This window comes from Salmo salar, chromosome 14 (genome assembly GCF_965601325.2).
Source record: "Salmo salar chromosome 14, fSalSal1, whole genome shotgun sequence".
NCBI lineage: Eukaryota > Metazoa > Chordata > Actinopteri > Salmoniformes > Salmonidae > Salmo > Salmo salar.
Window position 1 is genome coordinate 78,408,794 of NC_138304.1, and position 25,034 is coordinate 78,433,827.

The 25,034-nt window shown below is 40.4% G+C and overlaps 1 protein-coding gene across 2 annotated transcripts in view; it reads left to right on the forward strand.

Annotated features, from left to right (window-relative positions):
• The window catches only part of LOC106570219 (KH domain-containing, RNA-binding, signal transduction-associated protein 3), a 152,438-nt gene that overhangs the window by 49,457 nt on the left and 77,947 nt on the right, over positions 1–25,034 (forward strand). For both annotated transcript variants that reach the window (XM_014142306.2, XM_014142307.2), the window contains exon 2: positions 21,250–21,377. In XM_014142306.2, coding sequence (XP_013997781.1) covers positions 21,250–21,377 — 128 coding nt within the window. The remainder of the gene's footprint in view (positions 1–21,249; positions 21,378–25,034) is intronic.

Sequence of the window (25,034 nt, forward strand, 5' to 3'; positions counted from 1 at the left end):
GCTGTGCTTTCAGACCTGCTAGCCAGAGGGAAACCAGAGAGCCAGTGTATCAGGTTCCTGTCCGTTCAGCGATATCACTTTGCTGTAACTCTACACTCTGTCATGTGACACTGAGTCGCATACTGAAGTGCTCTGCAATGAGGATCAAATCATATCCAAATATGTGTGCATGAAGGAGATTGAATACATTCAGGAGGTATAACTGCAAGATGTTTCCTTTCTTGATATGTACTGTATGTAATTGAATTCTGAGTCGCATGTTACAACAAAGTGCATGAATATCTTCGCCGTGGAAGCCTAAGGGTGTATAAAAACACAATGACTACCAATACATCATTAACAGTATTACCTTTTGTTAGACAATATACTCTATAATGCATGTATAATATGTTTTATTTTAATGTAGTTGGCTTTATTGTTTTTCCAGTAGCAGCGTCAGTGTTAGGATGTAAACCTTTTTATAGGGTGACAGGATTCAGTGACAGCTAAACAAACCATGCTTGACAAGCTCACAAATCAAATTGAAAAAAAAGCCTATTGGCAAAGCTCAACTGACTGTTTTCCCCTAGCTATCATTGGTGTAGTGGAGGGTAAACGCCATCACGTAAAACATGCCATCCCTTCAACACAGAAAATATAGGGACAGTTACTTTATTCACTGCAAACTGTGATTAGCGTTTACCTACCTTTTTCTTTACCACTACATCACTGATTGGGCTAATAGAGAAATGATCCAACATGAAAGTGAACATATATTAGAGTAACTGCGGTGGTCTGGCACTTGATCTTCATGCTGTTTCAGAAAAGGGTCAACTCTCCTCCTTGCAGAGGACACGGGAGATGAATCTCCTTGACAACTGAACTTATTATGAAGAAATATGAGGGCTGTGATAAATGATCATGCCCCCTGTATTAATATTTGATCATTATGAAATCATTTGAATCTCCTTTTTTAATTAAACTTTTGACAGTCCCTTAATGGCGAATCAGTATAAGAAATCCATGTATTTTAGTAGCACATAACTAGTTAATTAGTTTATGTAAAGTAATGAAAGAATTTAGCATATACATTACATATAAATCAAATGAAATGATTTATATTTTAAAACGAAGGAATCTTTTAGAACTATGAAAAAGAAACAAGGCAAAGCCATGAAAGAGAAATTTAGCAAATTTGTATATCTTCTTAACCGCACACCCCCAAACTCTTCATAGGAAAAGTTGTTACCAACCGTTTTTTAAAGCCCATGAAAAGCAGAGTACACATAAATAAATTATTACTGGTCTGCATTAATAAAGAACAGGGGCTGAGAGCGATATGCATATGCATAAGTTCTACTGTAAATGAATCATCTCTCTGCTACCCAGTCTTCCTCCAGTCTCCCTGGGGACTCAGAGACTGTCACAGGGCCAGGCTAAGATACAGCCCCCATGTTAGTGGTCTTCACATCGGAAAATGTTGCAGTTTAAAACAAGTTTGTTGCTTTAAACTTGCTTCTACACATTCTTCCATGGGGCAGAGAGAAGATTTAGATTTAAAAAAAATAATTTCATGCTATTCAACTCATTTTAACATGGGGTGGAGAGGAAAATGTGCTATTTTTTTACAGGAAATTTTGTGCAATTCTACACAATTTGCCATAAATTGCAGAAAAATATGACCAGTTTTTAACATGATATCTGAGTGAGACTGACTTAGAAAATGAATGGCGCCCTCCACCGGTAATTCGACCATGACAACAAGTTTAGATAGCTGACCGCTAAACTAACTTAGCAATTCATTTTTTTGTTGTTGACATGGGCTAATTGACTGACTATCAATAACTGACATACAGTTCCTTCAGAAAGTATTCACACAACTTGATTTTGCTGTGTCACAACCTGAATTTAAAATGGATTAAATTGAGATTTTGTGTCACTGGCCTACACACAATACCCCATAATGTCAAAGTGGAATTATGTTTTTAGAAATGTTTGCAAATTAATTCAAATAAAAGCTGAACTGTTGTGAGTCAATAAATATTCAACCCCTTTGTAATGGCAAGCCTAAACAAGTTCAGGAGTAAAAATATGCTTAACAAGTCACATAATAAGTTATATGGACTCACTCTATGTGCAATAATAGTGTTTAACATGATTTTTGAATGACTACCTCATCTCTGTACCCCACACATACAATTATCTGTAAGGTATGATGCAACCACAAAGACTGGGAAGGTTTTGCAATGCCTTGTAAAGAAGGGCACCTATTGGTAGATGGTGAAGTTATTAATTAAAATTGGTACTTTTTACCCCTTTTTCGTGATATCGTTGGTAGTTACAGTCTTGTCCCATCACTGCAACTCCCGTACGGACTCGGGAGAGAGCCATGCATCCTACAAAACACGACCCTGCCAAGCCGCACTGTTTCTTGACACACTGCTCACTTAACCCAGCCGCACCAATGTGCGGCTGGGTTACCATCCAGCTGGCGACCAAACACTGTCCAGCTGGTGACCAAGGTCAGCTTGCAGGCACCCGGCCTGCCACAAGGAGTTGCTAGATGGGACAAGGAAATCCCGTCCAGCCAAACCCTCCTCTAACCCAGACAATGCTGGGCCAATTGTACTCCATCTCATGGGTCTTCTGGTCACGGCTGTCTGTAACACAACCTGGGATCGAACCCAGGCTGTAGTGATGCCTCAAGCACTTTGATGCAGTGCCTTAGACTGCTGTGCCACTCGTGATGCCTATTAATTACATTTTTGATTGTTTATAAGTACACCCAGTCACTACAGGAGTCCTTCCTACTGTAACTAAGTTGCCAGAGAGGAAGGAAACCGCTCAGGGATTTCACCATGAGGCCAATGGTGACTTTAAAACAGTTACAGAGTTCAATGGGTGTGATAGGAGAAAACTGTGGATGGATTAACCTCTATGGGCTAGGTGGGACGCTAGCGTCCCCCCCGTGGTGCACTCCATCAACAGCAGGTGCATTTCAAGAGCGGCAAATTTGAAACCAAATAAATGTCAAAATTCAAATTTTTCAAACATACAACTATCTTACACCCTTTGAAAGATAAACATCTCCTTAATCTAACCACGTTGTCCGATTTCAAAAAGGTTTTACGGCGAAAGCATAAAGTTAGATTATGTTAGGAGAGTACATTGACAATAGCTGTGTGTAATGTTTTGTCAATTCAAAGACAGGGTCACCAAAACCATAAAACCAGCTAAAATGATGCACTAACCTTTTACAATCTCCATCAGATGACACTCCTAGGACATTATGTTAGACAATGCATGCATTTTTAGTTCTATCAAGTTCATATTTATATCCAAAAACAGCGTTTTACTATGGCATTGATGTTGAGGAAATCGTTTCCCTCCAATAACCGGCAGTCAAGTCAGCACCACAAATTAAATAATTAAAATTAGAAAACATTGGTAAAATATTATATTGTCATTTAAAGAATTATAGATTTACATCTCTTGAACGCAATCAACTTGCCAGATTTAAAAATAACCTTACTGGGAAATCACACTTTGCAATAATCTGAGCACTGCGCCCAGAAAAATACGCGTTGCGATACAGACTAGCCGCCATGTTGGGGAGATCTAAAATCGAAAATACTATCTAAATAATCCATTACCTTTGATTCTCTTCATCAGATGTCACTTCCAGGTATCACAGGTCCATAACGAATGTAGTTTTGTTCAAAAAAGCTAATAATTTATGTCCAAAAATCTCCGTCTTGTTAGCACATGATCTAAGCCCGCCGGACTTCACTTCATGAACGAGGGGAAAAAATATATTTACGTTCGTTCAAACATGTCAAACATTGTATAGCATAAATCATTAGGGCCTTTTTTAACCAGAACATGAATAATATTCAAGGTGGACGAATGCATTCTCTTTTATAACGTATTGGAACGAGGGTACCCAACATGAACTCGCGCGCCAGAGTCTAATCGGCCATCACCGTTCCATGGCTCTTGTTCGGTCAGATCTCACAGTAAAAGACTCAAAACACTTTGTAAAGGCTGGTGACATCTAGTGGAAGCAATAGGAAGTGCCAAAACATTAATCAACCCCTGTGTGTTTCAATGGCATAGGCTTAAAGGTAATTCAACACATCAGGTATCCACTTCTTGTCAGAAAATGTCTCAGGGTTTTGCCTGCCAAATGAGTTCTGTTATACTCACAGACACCATTCAAACAGTTTTAGAAACTTTAGGGTGTTTTCTATCCATATATAATAAGTATATGCATATTCTAGTTACTGGGTAGGATTAGTAACCAGATTAAATCGGGTACGTTTTTTTATCCAGCCGTGAAAATACTGCCCCCTAGCCCCAACAGGTTAACAACAGAGTGAAAAGAAAGGGAAAGGGGATATCTAGTCAGTTGCACAATTAAATGCACCCATCTGAATCAAAGAGTTGCGGGGGACTGCCTTGAGTGACGTCCACGTCATCGACGCCTGGGGAAGGTATGCCTGTACAGACAAAAAAGTTTCCAAAACAAGCATCCTGTTTGCAATAAGGTACTAAAGTAAAACTGCAATAGATTTGGCAAAGAAATTGACTTCATGTCCTGAATACAAAGCTTTATGTTTGGGGCAAATCCAACACAACAAACCACTGAGCACCACTCTTCATATTTTCAAGCATGGTGGTGGCTACATCATGTTATGAGTATGCTTGTCATCGACAAGGACTAGGGAGTTTTTTTAAGATAAGAAGAAACACAATAGAGCTAAGCACTGGCAAAATCCTAGAGGAAAACCTGGTTCAGTCTGCTTTCCAACAGACACTGGAAAACAAATTCACCTGTCAGCAGGACAATAACCTGAAACACTAGGCCAAATATTTTTATTTTATTACACCTTTATATAACTAGGCAAGTCAGTTAAGAACAAATAGTTATGTACAATGACGGCTTACCCCGGCCAAACCCGGATGACGCTGGGCCAATTGTGCTCCGCCCTATGGGACTCCCAATCACGGCCGGTTGTGATACGGCCTGGAATCGAACCAGGGTCTGTAGTGATGCCTCTAGCACTGAGATGCAATGCCTTAGAACGCTGCACTACTTGTGAGCCCACACACTGGAGTTGCTTACCAAGACCACATTGAATGTTCCTGAGTGGCCTAGTTACAGTTTTGACTTAAATCGGCTTGAAAATCTATGGCAAGACTTGAAAATGGTTGTTTAGCAATGATCAACAACCAACTTGACAGAGCTACAAGATTATTAAAAATAATAATGTGCAAATATTGTACAACCAGGTGTGCAAAGCTCCTAGAGACTTACCCAGAAAGATTCACAACTGTATTCACTGCCAAAGCTGATTCTAACATGTATTGACACAGGGGTGTGACCACGTATGTAAATGAGATATTTCAGTATTTCATTTTCAATACATTTGCAAAAATGTCTAAAAACATGTTTTCACTTTGTCATTGTTTACAGTGCATTGGGAAAGTATTCAGACCCCTTCTCTTTTTCCACATTTTGTTTTACGTTACGGCCTTATTCTAAAATGTATTAAATATATTTCTTTCCTCATTAATCTACACACAATACCCCACAATGACAAAGCAAAAACAGGTAAAAAAAATAAAATAATAATTTACATAAGTATTTCTTCTTTTGATTGGACATGATTTGGAAAGGCACACACCTGTCTATATAAGGTCCCAAAGTTGACTGTGCATGTCATAGCAAAAACCAAGCCATGAGGTCAAAGGAATTGTCCGTAGAGCTCCGAGACAGGATTGTGTGGAGGCATGGTCTGGGGAAGGGTACAAAAACATTTCAGCAGTTTTGAAGGTCCCTAAGAAAAAAAAATATATATATGTATATATATATATATATATATATATATATATATATATATATATATATATATATATATATATATATATATTTTTTTTTTTTTTTACATGGAATTTGTTCCGAGGGCCTTCAAAAGGGCCGTCAGTTGCCCATCCCTGCCCTAAGTATAATTTATTTATTTTTACAACCAAATCTACATTTTTATGTAAATGGTATGTTGTATTATTTCACGTTTTTGAGAAATTTACCGCTGATAGCAAATCACTTCCTCACCATGGTTGTGTAGTATGGGGGCCTCGAAAAAACACATCCATAAACACCTCCAAAAACACCTAAAAACCTCCTTTTAGAAATGGCAACGCTCTCAGTATAGTGATGCAGATCTTTAGACGTTGTACACATGAAACTGTGTCATTCCGAACTTAATCCGCAACGTTATATACCATTTTGTTGCTACTTGAACGAATACGTCTCTGTCAATTTCACAGGTAACTGACAAAATAAAGGAAACACTTGAGTAAATGGGGGATACAATGTATATTGAAAGCAAGGGATGCTTCCACACAGAAAGCTCCAGACACTTGTAGAATGTATGCCAATGTGCATTGAAGCTGTTCTGGTGGCTCGTTGGTGTTTCTTTTATTTTGACAGTTACCTGTAGCGGCAGGTTACACGGAGAGTGGAACAGCTCGAGTTGCTCAAAAGGGAATATAACATGGCGGTTCATGTTCGGAATGACACAATTTCATGTGTACAACATCTAAAGTCCTGCATCACTGTACTGAGAGCTTTGCCATTTCTGAAATGACATACTTGGGTGTTTGGAACCTTTGTTCATGTTTTTCAGGCTCCCATACTACACAATGAGGATGAGGAAGTGATTTTCAGTTTGGAGTAAGTTTCTTAAAAACATGTTAAATTACAAAAAAAGGTGGCTGGACCCTTCTATAACATGCAGTTAACATCAAATGTAGAGATTTGAATGTAAAAATAACTTCTCCTTTAAGATGAATTTGAAACATAGCTGTTCTTAAATAAAAAGCTTAATACACCAGTGATCCTTAACACAAGGGTTCCTTCACAGTTTGTCAAGGCAGGTTTTCCTGCTATTTTCCTGCCCAGCAGAGACTCGTTAGGTCCCACACAAAATGACAAAACTCATTATGGTCTATTACCTATTGTCTATATTCTCAGGTCTAAGACAGGAGTTCTTCTATTCCCCGAGGTAGAAGCCTGGGTTTCTTCCCAAACAGCACCCTATTCCTTACATAGCACACTACTTTTTGACCCATGGACCTGGTCAAAAGAAGTGCACTATGTAGGGAATAGGGTGCCATTTGGGACGTGAGCCTGGAATCCTTTTAGCACTCTGGCTTCATCTCAGAATGTCTGACCTAGTGGTTAATCAAGACATTTCCTTTTAGCTCTTATGTCTTGTTCTGTGTCTCAGCATAGTGTACATGCTAGCAGCCCTGTTCCCTTATGGCTCCAGATGGAGGTTATTCTTCTCTCTGCTCGAGAAAAATCATGCAGTCTAAGTAACTATCTTCTGATGTTAATGAGATAAAACATTGAATTTAACTAAGGTAATGACTAATAGGATGTTATTAGTTATGGTGACTCTTTGGTAAATGTTTATGAACTCTAATGAAGGTTTTCCATTTAAGAACAGCCCATCCATCCACTATAATTCTGCTTCCGTTAACATGGAATGTTAATGATCAGTCTGAGATGTTGTAGTGATGTTGTCTTCATGGTAGAGGTTGATAGCCATGAGGTGATTTTATTTTGAACTCTAAGGAAGGAGTCACTGGGCAATGTAATGATTTACTATGACGGCGGGGTTTACATCTTTATGCATAATCAGAATAACAAACACGCAATATTTTGCAGAATTTTGATATTGTTCTGTCCACATACGCCCCCCCCCCACACACACACAGACCCCCCCCCCCCACACACACACACACAGCCCCCCCCCCCCACACACACACACAGACCCCCCCCCTCACACACACACAGACACCCCCCCCCACACACACAGACACCCCCCCCCCACACACACACAGACCCCCCCCCCCACACACACACACACAGACCCCCCCCCCCCACACACACACACAGACCCCCCCCCCCACACACACACACACACACACACACACACACACACACACACACACACACACACACACAGACACCCCCCCCCCACACACACACAGACCCCCCCCCCCACACACACAGACCCCCCCCCCCACACACACACACACCCCCCCCCCCACACACCCCCCCCCCCCACACACACACACACACACACACACACACACACACACACACACACACACACACACACACACACACACACACACACAGACCCCCCCCCCCCACACACACACACACACAGACCCCCCCCCACACACACACACAGACACCCCCCCCCCACACACACAGACACCCCCCCCCACACACACACAGACCCCCCCCCCACACACACACACACAGACCCCCCCCCCCCACACACACACACAGACCCCCCCCCACACACACACACAGACACCCCCCCCCCACACACACACACACAGACACCCCCCCCCCCACACACACACACACAGACCCCCCTCCCCCCCCCCCCCCCACACACACACACACAGACCCCCCCCCCACACACACACACACACACACAGCACTACAATATCTAGCCTACGCATTCACCAGAGTTGCTGGAAAAATGCTGGAAAGAACAGTGTCAAAAGAAAATATCCGACCCAGAACAGTCCAGTTCGGGCCGGTTTCATGATATTGTGAAAAGAGTCGAAGGCTAGACCATAATAAGATGCAGAATCACTGTGATACATGGTGTAGACTACAGCAGGCTAGAATCAGCCACCGTGTTCTCCATGGATTTACACCTGGATTATATTCTGATCCCACATACAGAGCTGTCAAAATAATCTGTTACCACAGTAATAAAACAACAAAGTCCATATTAGTAGATTTCATTTGGCATGTCATCCCACTACCCCCCTGCCCCCATGCCATTGATACCAAACACAGACTCTATCTCTCAGCATAAATGAGTGGAGCATCATCTACAAGAGAACATCAAGGGGTCTCATTTCAATTAGGATATTGATTTATTTTGTTCTGGGGTTGTTTGATGCTTAGTGTCATGAAGAGGCACTCTGTCTGTAATCCAATAGATTTAGCAGCTAAGGAGGCGCTAAATACAGAATAACCCAAAGACCATGGCCTTCCAAGGACATGACATGCATTGTTGAGTTTCATTCTATTAGAAGTGATTAATTATTTATCAATGTCAGGGAAAATACTTCATAGTATACAGAATCAATATAGTATGCCATAATTTCGGACTTTCCCATGAAAGCTCATACATATTTTTTGTATAACAAAGAAGTGACATTTTAAAAGGCTCTTTGACTGATGTCTTTTTGGTGGTGGACCATTCCTGACACACACGGGAAACAGTTGAACGTAAAAAAAACCAGCAGCGCTGCAGTTCTTGACACAAACCAGTGCTCCTGGCACTTACTACCATACACCGTTCAGACACTTAAATATTTTGTTTTACCCATTTACCCTCTGAATGGCACACATACACAGTCGCAATTGTCTCAAGGCTTAAAAATCCTTCTTTAATTTGTCTCCTCCCCTTCATCTACACTGATTTAACAAGTAAAATCAATAAGGAATCATAGCTTTCACCTGGATTCACCTGGTCAATCTATCTCATGGAAAGAGCAGGTGTTCCTAATGTTTTGTATACTAAGTGTATATCCATTGATTCTTGAAAAAGATAATGTATAAAAATGCCTCACGAGATTTGTTCAACTGTCTGGCTCTAAATCCTGGATTTCCTCTTTAAAAGCACTTCCATGCGCCGCAGCAGTATCCCTTGTAGCCTCAGCCTCGTCTGCAGTTCTAATTGACACCAGATGAGTAATTGAAATGAAAAAGGAAGGCTCTCAGGTGGTTATGAGTTATGATGATTCAGTGCATTTTGATCATGTAACCTGAGATGAATTCCAGATAATGACCACTATTAAGCCAAGTCACAGTTCCTTCTCCCCTTTTCACTTTCCCCCGCTTTTCAAAGCCTAATGATGGTTTGATGGGAAGCGTCATTAGGCTAAGAGACGTTGAACCGATAAACATCAGCTCATGCTAATTATATATTAAGAGTTCAAGTAGTGTTGCTGTGCTGTTCCTATTAGAAAGCACTCTCAGAGAAAGGCTTATCATGCCAAGTAGGTGTGCTGTTGGACCCGTGAATTATAGTTGAAAAAAAAGACACACACAGATGGTACAGTATAATACAGATGTTGGTACAGTATAATACAGATGTTGATACAGTATAATACAGATGTTGATACAGTATAATACAGATGTTGGTATAGTATAATACAGATGTTGGTACAGTATAGTACAGATGTTGGTACAGTATGATACAGATGTTAGTACAATATAGTACAATATGTTGTTACAGTATGATACAGATGTTGGTACAGTATAATACAGATGTTGGTACAGTATAACACAGATGTTGGTACAGAAGAGTACAGATGTAGTACAGATGTTGGTACAGTATATTACAGATATTGATACAGTATAATACAGATGTTGATACAGTATAATACAGATGTTGATACAGTATAATACAGATGTTGGTATAGTATAATACAGATGTTGGTACAGTATAGTACAGATGTTGGTACAGTATAGTACAGATGTTGGTACAGTATGATACAGATGTTAGTACAATATAGTACAATATGTTGTTACAGTATGATACAGATGTTGGTACAGTATAATACAGATGTGGGTACAGTATAATACAGATGTTGGTACAGTATAACACAGATGTTGGTACAGAAGAGTACAGATGTTGGTACAGTATAATACAGATATTGATACAGTATAATACAGATGTTACAGTATAATACAGATGTTGGTACAGTATAATACAGAGGTTGGTACAGTATAATACAGATGTTGGTATAGTATAGTACTGATGTTGATACAGTATAATACAGATGTTGGTATAGTATAGTACTGATGTTGATACAGTATAATACAGAGGTTGGTACAGGATAATACAGATGTTGATACAGTATAGTACGAGGTTGGTACAGTATAATACAGATGTTGGTACAGTATAATACAGACGTTGATACAGTATAATACAGATGTTGGTACAGTATGATACAGATGTTGGTACAGTATAATACAGACGTTGATACAGTATAATACAGATGTTGGTATAGTATAATACAGATGTTGGTACAGTATAATACAGACGTTGATACAGTATAATACAGATGTTGGTATAGTATAGTACAGACGTTGATACAGTATAATACAGATATTGGTACAGTATAATACAGACATTGATACAGTATAATACAGATGTTGGTACAGTATAATACAGATGTTGGTACAGTATAATACAGAGGTTGGTACAGTATAATACAGATGTTGATACAGTATAATACAGATGTGGGTACAGTATAATACAGATGTTGGTACAGTATAATACAGATATTGATACAGTAAAATACAGATGTTGGTACAGTATAATACAGATATTGGTACAGTATAGTACAGATGTTGATACAGTATAATACAGTATAATACAGATGTTGATACAGTATAATACAGATGTTGATACAGTATAATACAGATGTTGGTACAGTATAATACAGATGTTGATACAGTATAGTACAGAGGTTGGTACAGTATAATACAGATGTTGGTACAGTATAATACAGATGTTGATACAGTATAATACAGATGTTGGTACAGTATAATACAGAGGTTGGTACAGTACAGTATAATTTATTAGAATTTTCTCACTCACTGTAACATAACATGCAAAGTGTGTTATTTCCTCAGAATCTGTTCACAATCTACTGCTGTAGTTTCGTGTCTGTTATATGTTTATTTTCCTATGGTGGACCAGCATCAGTGTTTACAGTGTTGCCATAAGGAACCATGGGCAGGCGTCTGTGTTCTTGTTCAGGATAGCCACACAGAGATAGTGGTTCATTTTAGAGTGAATCTGACAGGAGAAAGACGCCTGGTCCCTTCCCCAGGACGGCTCACGTCAACTCGCATCTTACTGCTCCACAACCTCTTAAACAACATTTTTAATCAGACACCTTCAAAGTGCAGGTAGTCTAGTGTGTCGAGGATTGGACGGCTGGAGAAACAAATGTGCTGATGCAGACATCAAATGGGCAGGACATCCGTGGGTGCAGAGGGGGGAATGGGCAGGACATGCATGGGTGCAGAGGGGGGAATGGGCAGGACATGTGTGAGGGGACAGAGAGGGCAGGTATAAGGTGAAGCTTCAATAGCATCTATTTGGAGTGTGTGTGTGCATGCGTGTGTGTGTGTGTTATAGTGGTGGGGGGGTTAGCATCTCATTCGAGTGGGAGACCATCATTCCAGCCTTCTGCTACTGTATTCTTCAACTCCACAGGAAGCCTGGCCTTCATGCCTTTAATACAGCAAGGTATACCTAACTAGCTACCTGAACCCCAGATGTTCTCTACATGGGTGCTTTATCTCGCTGGGTAGAGGTTTCTCCAGAGCAGCTTCGTTTTCTGCTAATCTATTGTTTTGTGGGAAAACAGAATATTTTATGAACAGAATATTTGTGAATTATGCATAGAGAATCCCATTAACCTATATAACACGTTTGAGGAACGAGCCTGTGCTCTGCAGTCTGACTGCTGCAGTGTCAGAGGAACTAGCTGTTTTAGTTTGAGTTAAATGTAGTGTAGGTGATGCAGTTTACTGGCGTGTTTAGAACAGCATAGGGTTTCTTAGTATCTATTAAGTCTCTCTTGGTATTTCACTTAACCTTTTACTGCAGTGGGCTAAATCAGGGTCACACAGTGTTTCTAAGTAGACTTAAACAAATCTACATTGAAATCTACTTTATATACCTCACACACATGGTTATGGGCTTAAAAAGAGAAGAGACCTATATCATGTCAGAGATTGTGTTGAAATGTATTACATTTGGAGTTTCTTTAAATACTATATATCAATATTAGAAATATTAATAAGGGGCTACAGATAAGACATAAATTACACATACTGTAGAATATACCCTGAAAGGGGTTTTCTAAAATGTGTCAGGTATTTTAGTTAACAAAACATCTTTCATAATGGTTTGTTGTTGAATATGCAACCGAGGCAGTCTTATAGCAAAGTGTCTGGGGACATATCTTGTGCGTGTGTGAGCGTGTGTGAGCGTGTGTGTGTGTGTGTGTGTGTGTGTGTGTGTGTGTGTGTTTGTATTTCGAGGTTTGTTTGTTTTCTTTTAGGGCCTTGAAATATTGTTATTATTTTCGTCTTAAGTGGATTGAGGCCGTCAACAAGGAGATATGCATTGACATGCAGGTCAGTGGTAATTGGAACTACTTAGACTTTTAACCCAGATTGGTTGTGACAGTAGAAGACTGTCACACTGGCTGGGGCCACATGTAACGTAATGTTCATGGGTATTAAAATGCTGTCAATCTAGCAGGCTGAGAAATCCACTGTCCTTCTGAAGAACACGGCTTAACCAGACAAGGTTTTGCCATGACAGAGTTCGGAGTTCAGAATTAGTCTACCAGTCAAGGGATGTTGTTCAGAGTTAGTACTGCATGGGTCCCACCCTATATGGCACCCTATTCCCTATGGGCCCTGGTCAAAAGTAGTGCATTATGTAGGAATAAGGTACCATTTGGGAATCATATTAACTCTAAACTATATATTAGTGGCAGTTATTGGATTCCTTTTTTTAATCTGCTTCCAGGGGATGCAGCAAAGGAATTTGATTATTCTGTAGTTTAAGCAACCCTAACAAATAATCATAACATGAACTTGGTTGGTCTTTTATACCAACCCTACCTTGTCACAACACAACTGATTGGCTCATTAAGAAGGAAAGAAGTTCCACAAATGAACTTTTAACAAGCCACGCCAGCTGTTAATTGAAATGCATTCCAGGTGACTACCTCATGAAGCTGGTTGAGTGAATTCCAAGAGTGTGCAAAGCTGTCATCAAGGCAAAGGGTGGCTACTTTGAAGAATCTAAAATGTAAAATATATTTTAATTTGTTTAACACCTTTTTGGTTACTACATGATTCCATGTGTTATTTCATAGTTTTGATGTCTTCACTATTATTCTACAATGTAGAAAATAGTGAAAATAAAGAAAAACCCTTGAATAAGTAGGTGTGTCCAAACTTTTGACTGGTACTGTATATGAACTGGTTGGAGACCTGACTTGTCAGAACATCATGATACAGTGCCTTCAGAAAGTGTTCATACCCCTTTACTTATTGCACATTTTGTTGTGTTACAGCCTGAATTCAAAATTGATTAAATATATTTTTTGATCACCAATCTACACAAAATACACCAAAATACACCATAATGACAAATTTTGAAAATGATATACAGAAATAGTATTCACACCTCTGAGTCAGTACTATGTAGAAAACCCTTTGTTCAACATTTGCCCATTATTCTTTTCAAAATTCTTCAAGCTCTGTCAAAGTGGTTGTTGATCATTTCTAGACCATTTTCAGGTCTTACCATAGATTTTCAAGTAGATTTAAGTCAAAACTGTAACTTGGCCACTCAGGAACATCCATTGTCTTCTTGGTAATCAACTCCAGTGTAGATTTGGCCTAGTGTTTTATGTTATTGTCTTTATGAAAGGGGAATTCATTTCCCAGTGTCTGGTGGAAAGCAGACTGAACCAGGTACTCCTCTAGGATTTTGCCTGTGCTTAGATTCATGCCATTTCTTTTTTATCCTGAAAACCTCCCCAGTCCTTAACGATTAAAAGCATACCCAAAACATGATGCAGCCACCACTATGCTTGAAAATATGGAAAGTGTTACTCAATAATGTGTTGTATTGGATTTGCCCCAAACATAACCCTGGTATTCCGGACGAAAAGTGAATTGCTTTTCTACATTTTTTGCAGGATTACTTTACTGCCTTGTTGCAAACATAATGCATGTTTTGAAATATTTGTATTCTGTACAGGGTTCCTTCTTTTCTCTCTGTCAGTTAGGTTAGTATTGGAGAGTAACTAAAATGTTGATCCATCCTCAATTTTTTCCTATCTAATCCATTAAACTCTGTAAATGTTTTAAAGTCCCCGTTGGCCTCATTGTGAAATCCCTGAATGGTTTCTTTCCTCTCCGGCAACTGAGTTAGAAAGGATGCCTGTATCTTTGTAGTGACTGGGTGTATTGATACACCATCCAAAGTGAAATCAATAACTTCACCATGCTCAAAAGGATATTCAGTGTCTGTTTATTTAAAATTTTTTACCCATCTACCACTTCTTTGTGAGGCATTGGAAAACCTCCCTGGTCTTTGTGGTTGAATCTGTGTTTGAAATTCACAGATCAACTGTGGGAACCTACATATACTTGTATGTGTGGGGTACAGAGATGAGGTAGTCGTTCAGAAATCATGTCAAACACTATTATTGGATTGAGTCCATGCAACTTAATTGGTTACTTGTTATTAAGCACATTTTTACTCCTGAACTTTTTTAGACTTACCTTATCAAAGAGTTTGAATACTTATTGACTCAAGACTGTCACGACTTCCGCCGATGTCGGCTCCTCTCCTTGTTCGGGCGGCGTTCGGCGGTTGACGTCACCAGTCTTCTAGCCATCGCCGCTCCACTGTTAATTGTTCCATTTGTTTTGTCTTGTTTCCCTGCACACCTGGTTTACATTCCCTAATCACACTACATATATATTCCCTCTGTTCCCCACCATGTCTTTGTGTGGAATTGTTTTTGTTACATGTTTCGTGTTACGCGCCAGGCTGGTTTTTCCCCGGGTACCTGTGTTGTACCCGAGTGTGTTTATTGTATAACTTATGCATTATTGTGACTGTTGTCGTGCTTTGCTCTTTTGCCATTTGGTTGGAGGTTTTTGATGCAGTTGCGTCCGTCTGTTGTTACTTCTGCCAACGCCTGATCACAACTCTCCGCTCTCCTGCACCTGACTTCTTACCAGTAGCGCACACCTGACAAAGACTTTGACATTATGGGGTATTGTGTGACCCCAAAAAATCTCAATTTAATCCATTTTAAATTCACACTGTAATACATCAAAATGTGGAAAAAGTCAAGGGGTGTGAATACTTTCTGAATGCACTGTATGTCTAAATGGAGTATAATGTCCTCTGTTTTTATAAAGGACATCAGTATGAGCTGAGGAGACAGAGATGAGTATCTCAGCGTTGGTTTTGATTGAGGATGAGAAATAAGAACTCATAAGCCAAATGCAAATCCTTTCATGTTTCTGACTCTTCTGAATTTGAATATCTCTGGCTCCCCAGACTGTTGTAAGGAAATACATTTTTTTAATGTAACTCATCCAGTTAGATAAGAAAGAAAACATAATTTATCTTCTTGTTGCCATGACAAGGAAACGTCTAAATGCTTTATAGCTGTAAAAATCAATAACATTCTGAAATGTTAAACAATTTATTTAAAAAAATGAGAATCCATCGAACCGTTATACCCCCTGTCAAGTTCATAGTAAAATTATTAATTATAATTCAGCATTTTCTTTTGTTATGCAGATGTATTTTCCCAATATATTTCCCATACTATTAGTAAGGCAGGGTGGGGCAGGCCAAAGATAACTGTATCCCTATATACTCTCTCCTATCTATGAGAATGATTAGGGGGTTGAAATCAGAGAGAAGCACTGAATGGAGAACAGAGGCCCAGGTTAGTTGGGTGTATTCCTAATGCCAACGGTCAGGCTGCTAAATTGAAAGGGGAGGAGGGTCTCTCAGTCTTACCATAGCTGGGCTGCCAGGTGCTGCAGGGAGGGAGAGCTCTCAGCCTTAATCCTAGACATTAACTGCTGGCTGTAAGCAGGTCTGGGCACGTTACTTACCTCACAGCAGAGTACCCGGCTGCCAGGGGCCAGAGGAGAGCGAGGGGGAGACAGGGAGTGAGGGATAGAGGGAAAGAGGTGGGGGGCAGGGGCTGCAGGGAGAGAGAGAGGGTCTGGGAGGGCATGGGCGATAGGGAGAGAAAGGGCACAGGCAGCAGTGAGAAAAGGAGAGAAACTGAGAGGGAGAGAGAGAGAGGGCCCAGCGCTGGGCCGGGCAAGGAGAATGTAATCTCCAGATTAGGGGCTGAGATGAATTCCTGCCGCCAGTCTGACCTTGTCAAGGAGCCAGAGTGAAATGGAGATTTCTGGACAGCGTCGGCGGGTGGCATGAGTGTTGAGCTGAGACAACCCTGTGTGATGGTCTGAGTGTTGAGCTGAGACAACCCTGTGTGATGGTCTGAGTGTTGAGCTGAGACAGCTCTGTGTGATGGTCTGAGTGTTGAGCTGAGACAGCTCTGTGTGATGGTCTGAGTGTTGAGCTGAGACAACCCTGTGTGATGGTCTGAGTGTTGAGCTGAGACAGCTCTGTGTGATGGTCTGAGTGTTGAGCTGAGACAACCCTGTGTGATGGTCTGAGTGTTGAGCTGAGACAACCCTGTGTGATGGTCTGAGTGTTGAGCTGAGACAACCCTGTGTGATGGTCTGAGTGTTGAGCTGAGACAACCCTGTGTGATGGTCTGAGTGTTGAGCTGAGAGCTTTCTCTTTCTAGGGTCACAGCCTGATATCCTGAATCACACTGAATTTGTGGTCGTATTAGGAATATAACAAAGGCATGTTGTGGCATGCAAGGGAACAAAAGCATGCCAGGGTCCTCTGACAAACGGAGATGGAGATGTGGAGGAGGAAGAGAAGGAGGTGTTGACAATGTAAATGTAAATGCATTTTAGTGGGATTTCTGTCTGAGATTGATTTAATGAACTGAGGCGAGGAGAGCCTGGTCTCCTGTTGTGAGGAAACTGACCAGGCTTGTTCTAGTGTTACACAGTTCATTAAGGCTTTGCTTCAGAACATTACAGAATAATGACATGAAGTTCCTGTTCGAGCATTTCTTTTCATTTGGTCCTTAATTTCATTTAACAGCCAAATGTAAGAATCATTTTCTCTATTGCAGAACTAAAACGTCACTTTTAATAAATAAAAAAATACAAAAAACAACAACAGTTCATTTTAACTCTTTTATTTGAAATGTCAATTTAATGTCAGTTTTTCCCCCTGTGCTGTAGCCCTCAGAGTCCTGTCTGTCTGAAAGGACAAAGAGAAATTAGTTGAATTCCCTCTGTGTTAATGTGCAGTTCTCTTGGCCACAGAATGTCGCCTGAAGGCTGCAGGTAACCACTTAACAGACTGAAACCCAGAATATGGCGCTTTTCATCACAGTCTGTCAGTTGTCATGGAAATCTACAGAGAGTCACAAGCAGGGGGCAATTTGAGGGGAAAATAGCGTCTACATCAAATACTGGGCTAACACAGGACTGTGACACATTGAAATGACAGCAGGTAGCTATGGTATTGATCTGTAACCTGGTAGATCAAGCTGCTCAAACCTACAGACCAGTTATATTGTGTGTTTCTTACTAATGTTGTTTATTCTTACTATAATATACACATACTGTAATGTTTTTTCTTCTTACTATAATATACACATACTGTAATGTTGTTTCTTCTTACTATAATATACACATACTGTAATGTTGTTTCTTCTTACTATAATATACACATACTGTAATGTTGTTTCTTCTTACTATAATATACACATACTGTAATGTTGTTTCTTCTTACTATAATATACACATACAGTAATGTTTTTCTTCTTACTATAATATACACATACTGTAATGTTGTTTCTTCTTACTATAATATACACACACTGTAATGTTGTTTCTTCTTACTATGATATACACACACTGTAATGTTGTTTCATGACAATATTTTATATATTCTTTGTTTGACTGGGAGGTATTTCAGTATTAAGTTGAGACAGAAATAGGATGCGTAGGTTTTCACCGCAGTGTTTGGGAAAACGATTAAGAGATTATGACATAAAACAGGTAAAAAAAAAATTGAACAATTATTTTGTTTCGTTAACTCTAAAGCACCAGTCTGTTCCAGCCAATTGAGTTAGAATGTGGAGTTACTTAGTCTACTTTATGTAGGAGTCCAATGTAGGAGTCCAAAATGTTTTGTCCATGCTAAATTACAGAAACATTGCATACAATTTGCTCTGACATGCTTTCCCATCATAAAAGTGGACTTGGACATTTTCTGCCTGAGTAAGTTTCTACAAAGACCTAATTTCTTGGAAAAACATAACATAAACAACATGAAGACAGAATAAGGAGCAGTTCAGAACACATTTAGAAGAAGAATGTTCAAGCATTAGTCTCTGAACTCATGGTGTGTGACCAGTATTGCCCAGAAGCATGTTGCTTCCTGTTTGGAAGAAATGTAATACCTTCAACCTTATGCATCTATCAACTAGTCTCAAGGAGTTTGGTGAAAATGTCACAGTTTAGCCACCAATGCAACCTATGCATTCCCCACATAGTTTGCATTATCAATATTTGATGTGACTGCCATTAGACCTCTGCTGCTTGATCTTCTCAATATCACATCGTAATATTGACCCTCTCTACAACGTGACATTAGAGGATGTAATAACCTGATTGCCTCCCCGCGCCACCCTCTCCACCCCGTCAACTCAACTCCTCACCACTCACAGCCTGATGTAGAAGTCAAGCATAATCCTACAAATCTCCTCCAGCTTAATGCATTTTAAATGGAAGGATGGATGTAGTCGAAATCAGTGTGCTGCTTCTCTTAAGTGATTCAATGTCTAATAGAGGAGTGGACAGCTGGGCCAGGCCCCGTACTGTGTAGAGCCTAGCCGTCACCGAAGCTGTAAATGCAATTTTAATGACATATCTATCCTCTTTGATGGAGGAAGAAGAAGCACAACCCCCATCAAACGATACCTTTTTCTTGGAATCAAGGGTCTCGGTAGTGCCAGTTGAAATCCATCCACCACTACAGTCACCACCGGTTCACAGCAGAAGAGGGCACTCTTAGTGAAAACTGTGTTCTTGATACGTATTCACAGAACCACTGTGGAAATAGAACAGAAAACTGCAGTTTAGGTTGTTTGGATAAAGGGGACAGCTAGGTGTTATAGATGGCCTAAAATGTGTGGATATTTTCCCAGATGTTTTAAAATCCTTATAGCCATGAACCTTGGGGGTTTTCACTGACATATTACAAATCTGTTGATACCAATAACGAGACGTTGACTCATCCACAGGATACTGAATATTGCCTTGAGGACAACCAGAGCATTGAGCAACGAAGATAGACTCTCTGTAAGGCATGTCGTGAGGTCACATTAATATTAATCTGGGCTCTCCTCAGAACGTGAGGAATCTGCTCCCTCCTGGGATGAGTTGAGGCTTAGAAGAGATCCCAGCTTACTGATACATCTGTTATCCTAGTTAAGACTAATTTCCTTTGTCTTTCATTTTATTCTTGGAATCTAATACTGTCCAGCTTCATAGAGCCAGGACACAGTCTCCTTTTCTTATTTAATGAACTCACAGCCTATGTAATTTGAGAAGCAAGATTTCAAGATGCGATGATAATAATGTGCAACAATTAGAAAGTCAAATCTGGAGACAGGTTGGTTTGCCACTCTGAATTGAACACAGCTTTCAATTTCTTCACTTTAATAGCCTGTATGCGACAGATCCAGAAGTGACACGTTTTTAGTCACTCTGATATCATGCTTAGGCAGTATACGTCTATTGAGAATGAGTCCTCCCTCCATTACCCCAGTTACATTGTCCACTGACCAATGCTAGCCTGAAGGTTCTGTTCTCCACCCCACCTGGCCCTTCCTGGCCTCGCTAGCCCCCGCTACATTATCATTTTATTGGCTCCTGAACACAGATGTTATCCATCTCATTGAACCTTCAAGGTTATATCTTCAAATACATCAAAGACTACCCTCTAAACGGGAGGAACCGTGACAGCCAATATTTTCCATACCCTGGAGATATACTCATCTCTCTACATGCAGACTCCCTCATTATCAATTTTCATGAGGTAAAACATGAAAGCTATTCAAATGTCTGGGAGACTCAAATTTGATCTACCTACTATTAAATTGCAAAATATTACAAACCAGACAGAGCTTCGTCCAATGAGCACGATGAATGACTATGATATGATTTAAACCATATCCAGTTCATTAATACCATTGCCAAAAGAGCCTATTTCACAGTTGACTGAGCAAGCAAAAAGGTGTGAGCCTGAGTGACAACAAACCAACTGTCAAACTGGAACACTTATAGGCTATTATTTCAGTTCAACAAACTCCTTTAAAAAAAGGGACAAACATATTTTGATCCTTTGATCACTTTTTGAATGTTTGTCTTAATCGTTTGTAGTCATTGACTCGTCTTGCTTTTTTTTCTCCCTGTAGAAATCGAAAAATTACAAAAAGATGAAGAAAAAGAAGAAAAAGAAGAGGAGAAGTTTATCGACGTGGTCATCAACAAGAACATGAAGCTGGGCCAGAAAGTGTTAATACCCTTCAAACAGTTTCCCAAAGTAAGTACTGCTGGATTTGGGCTAAAGATTTTCAGATCATACTGTGCAGCTGTTATCAAATAATGGTTTATTTTCAGTTAGCTTCTGGGATTTTTTCTATTTTAATTTTACTTCCAGACAACAAGCGTCTGACAGTTCAAGTATTTATTTTTACACAATGAAAAGCAATCTGTATAATTAAGTAAACCAATAAGTAAACAGTACAGTGACTACAAGAAGAGATGACAGAATTGGGCCATGATCACATTTCCTTCTCCAAACATCTCATTTATGTTTTTATAACATTACAGTACAAATTACCCTTCATTTTACAGAACCCCTACGACTCCGATCTGTCAGCTTTATGACCTTGTTCACATCTCCATGTGCTTATAACTCTTTATATTCCCTTATGCTTATGATATTCCCTTATGCTTTCCTTTTGATACAAAGACAATGACTCTCTACTGACGCATGTTAAAGGTTGCTATTTCCTGCAGAGATGTCTAGGTTTAAATTGTTCTTGGTCTTTTAATTTCTGTCTAATTTGCCACCTTGCGTGTTTTCATTGAAAAGACAAACCGGGAAAAAAATATGCAGGTGTGTCGAGGCCAAAGCAGAGATTTTCAGTACACATCCAATTCAGTACCATCCGTGACCTATTTGTTTCTTGTAAATAAATAGAGAGTCTAACAATAGGCAATAAAGAGCCAAAGAACAGAGAGAGAGAGAGAGAGAGAGACCAGGAGAAAAAGACACCTGCACTTCCCTTTTTTGCTCCAACAATAAAAACAGAGCCATGTGCATACTGCACCACACACACAGTCACACACACACACATACACACACACACTCACTCACTCACACACAAGCACACCTCTCAGAATGACTGCCATGTCAGGATGAAATAGCCCATGCTGTTTGAGTGATAATGCTGTGCTCATCTAGCCATGTGATGAGAGCCCTTCATCCCCCCTAGCCCTCCACTCCGAGACAAAGCTCCCAGCATCAACAGCGGCGTTTAATGGAGCCACACAGCAGCTGCATGAAAGCCAGTTCCCACAGGGTCCCTAACAGGGAGGCTAGTAGCGTAGCATAGAGGCTAGCGTAAAAAAGAGAAGCCTCTCTCAGGTGATGATGACATCACTCAGGTTTTCACCTCAGTCTTCTCTGAGAGAGGCTGTAGATGGATGACCTGGCTTTCAGAGGACAGAAAGCTGCAGGAGCTTCAACACAGTCCGCTGTGGCACCCGATTCCCTATTTAGTGCACTACTTTTGTAGGCGCAATATTTTTTTGTGGTGGTGGTGAGTCCTATTGATAAATATAGCTATTTTGCAAGGGAGCTCTGGTTAGATATTTACAGTGTTCTCTAAGTTAAACAAACTGAATGTGAGAGCTACATTTTGTCCCTTTCTAAAATAATTACAATGACATTAATAAAGGGAGACGTAATGTCATCTAAAGACCCATCTGTGTCTCAAAGGAGTGCAGCTAAACACATTTGCTTTGACAGCTTTGATAAGTGGGGCCACTAATACGCTGTTTAGAGCCTCAACAAGCCACCGAAGGAAGACAAATTCAATTTGTTCAATCTGACAGGTAGCAATGGGCGAGAGTGATCGCTGTGACTCCAATGGGTTTTCTCCCTGAACTACAAACATCACCTTTTGGCTTTCGCCACTGAAGTGGCTCGCTGCGTTTCCCAAAGCGACCGTTTAGACTCATGTTCAGAGGGTTTATATCCATCTTCTAAAAACACGGCTTTATAATAATATGAAACAGGCAAGGACACCAGAGAGCAGGTTCCAGACGTATGGTTTTCTAGGACAAATAAAGTTATACCTTAGCCATGAAATAAAATACATAACATTCTTAAATTGGGCCACTGGTTAAAAGCGAGTTCAACCTGAATTATCATATTCACCTAGCAGCACAGTTCATTGCTGTGCTACGATGGAGAATGGGTTGTGCATGTTGTGCATGTATGCTTGTTATATACCAATTTGCCTTTGAAAATAGAGAAGCTGGAAAACAGAGTAATCATTTACAGTTGTGATAAAGTATTAGTGATACAGTGAGAGTGGCTTAGAATTGATTTATGTCTAAGCGCAGAGAGGACTGCAGCTAAACAGGGGCAGACAGGGACAAGAATTTGGCCCTGCATTTTATCCACACCAGCCCACATCACTTTACGTACCACTGACTTGGCAGTACAGTACAGCGTTTCTCAATCAATTTTGTACCAGTGACTGGTCCTCCTCCTTTTTTTTACCAGCTCATGTTTAAAACAAATACAATATGTAAAAACACCACTTGAGATACAACTCACCACTATAACTGTTCCTCTGTCTGGAGATACAACTCACCACTATAACTGTTCCTCTGTCTGGAGATACAACTCACCACTATAACTGTTCCTCTGTCTGGAGATACAACTCACCACTATAACTGTTCCTCTGTCTGGAGATACAACTCACCACTATAACTGTTCCTCTGTCTGGAGATACAACTCACCACTATAACTGTGTCTTTGCTTTAGACATTTTGTTTGCCTCCCTGTTGTGCTGTCTCAGCATCTTCTCTGCTGTCACTCTGTCACGATTGACAACTCCATAGTGTCGCCCTCCCGGGGGTTCAAATAACCTTGACATGAGCCTGGACAACACCCTGTTGTTCTCTGCAAACATCCAAGCAGTGACTCACTCCTGCAGGTTGATACTCTACAACATCCGTAGAATACGACCCTACCTAACACAGGAAGTGGCACAGGTCCTAGTCCAGGCACTTGTCCTCTCCCATCTGGACTACTGCAACTCGCTGTTGGCTGGGCTCCCTGCTTGTGCCATCAAATACCTGATACTTATCCAGAATCCTGCATCCCGTCTGGTGTTCAACCTTCCCAGGTTCTCTCATGTCACCCCACTCCTCTGCACATTCCACTGGCTTCCAGTCGAAGCTCGCATCCACTACAAGACCATGGTGCTTACCTACGGAACAGCAAGAGGAACTGTCCCTTCCTACCTTCATGCTATGCTCAAACCCTACACCCCAACCCGAACACTCCGTTCCGCCACCTCAGGTCTCTTGGCCCTCCCACCCCTACGCTCAGCCCAGTCCAAACTCTTCTCTGCCCTGGCACCCCAATGGTGGAACCAGCTTCCCCCTGAATCTAGGACAACAGAAACTGAGAAATGTTGGGCTGGGGGGAATGGAATGGGGGGTTGGGGTGTAGGCTCACCTATTTTTGTTTCTCTTATCTATTTTATTATTACAAAATCCTGTGTGATCAATATGATAATTTCTCTGTATACCTACGGGTACATGTGGTATAAACTAAGTGTGTAAATTGACATGACTATTGCACCTGTAACCCCCCCAACAAAAAAAGCATGGTAAAAACATGGTAAAAAATGAAATACATCTTAACAGGCCCACAGAGTGCTGGCCATGTCACCTTTTTAATTTTTGAATTTAAATTTGTATTTTTAATGTATTTTTTGTCCGTTTTGGCGAGCCCACCAAATTAAAAAATTGTCCAGCCCATCTGGTATTTGCCAGAATTGCCAGATGGCCAATCCACCCCTGCAGCTACAGTATGTGAAACAGCATGACATATTGTTTTGCAATACCTCAATAGTCATCCTTTGAGAAGACTATGGTTAGAATTTATAGGGAA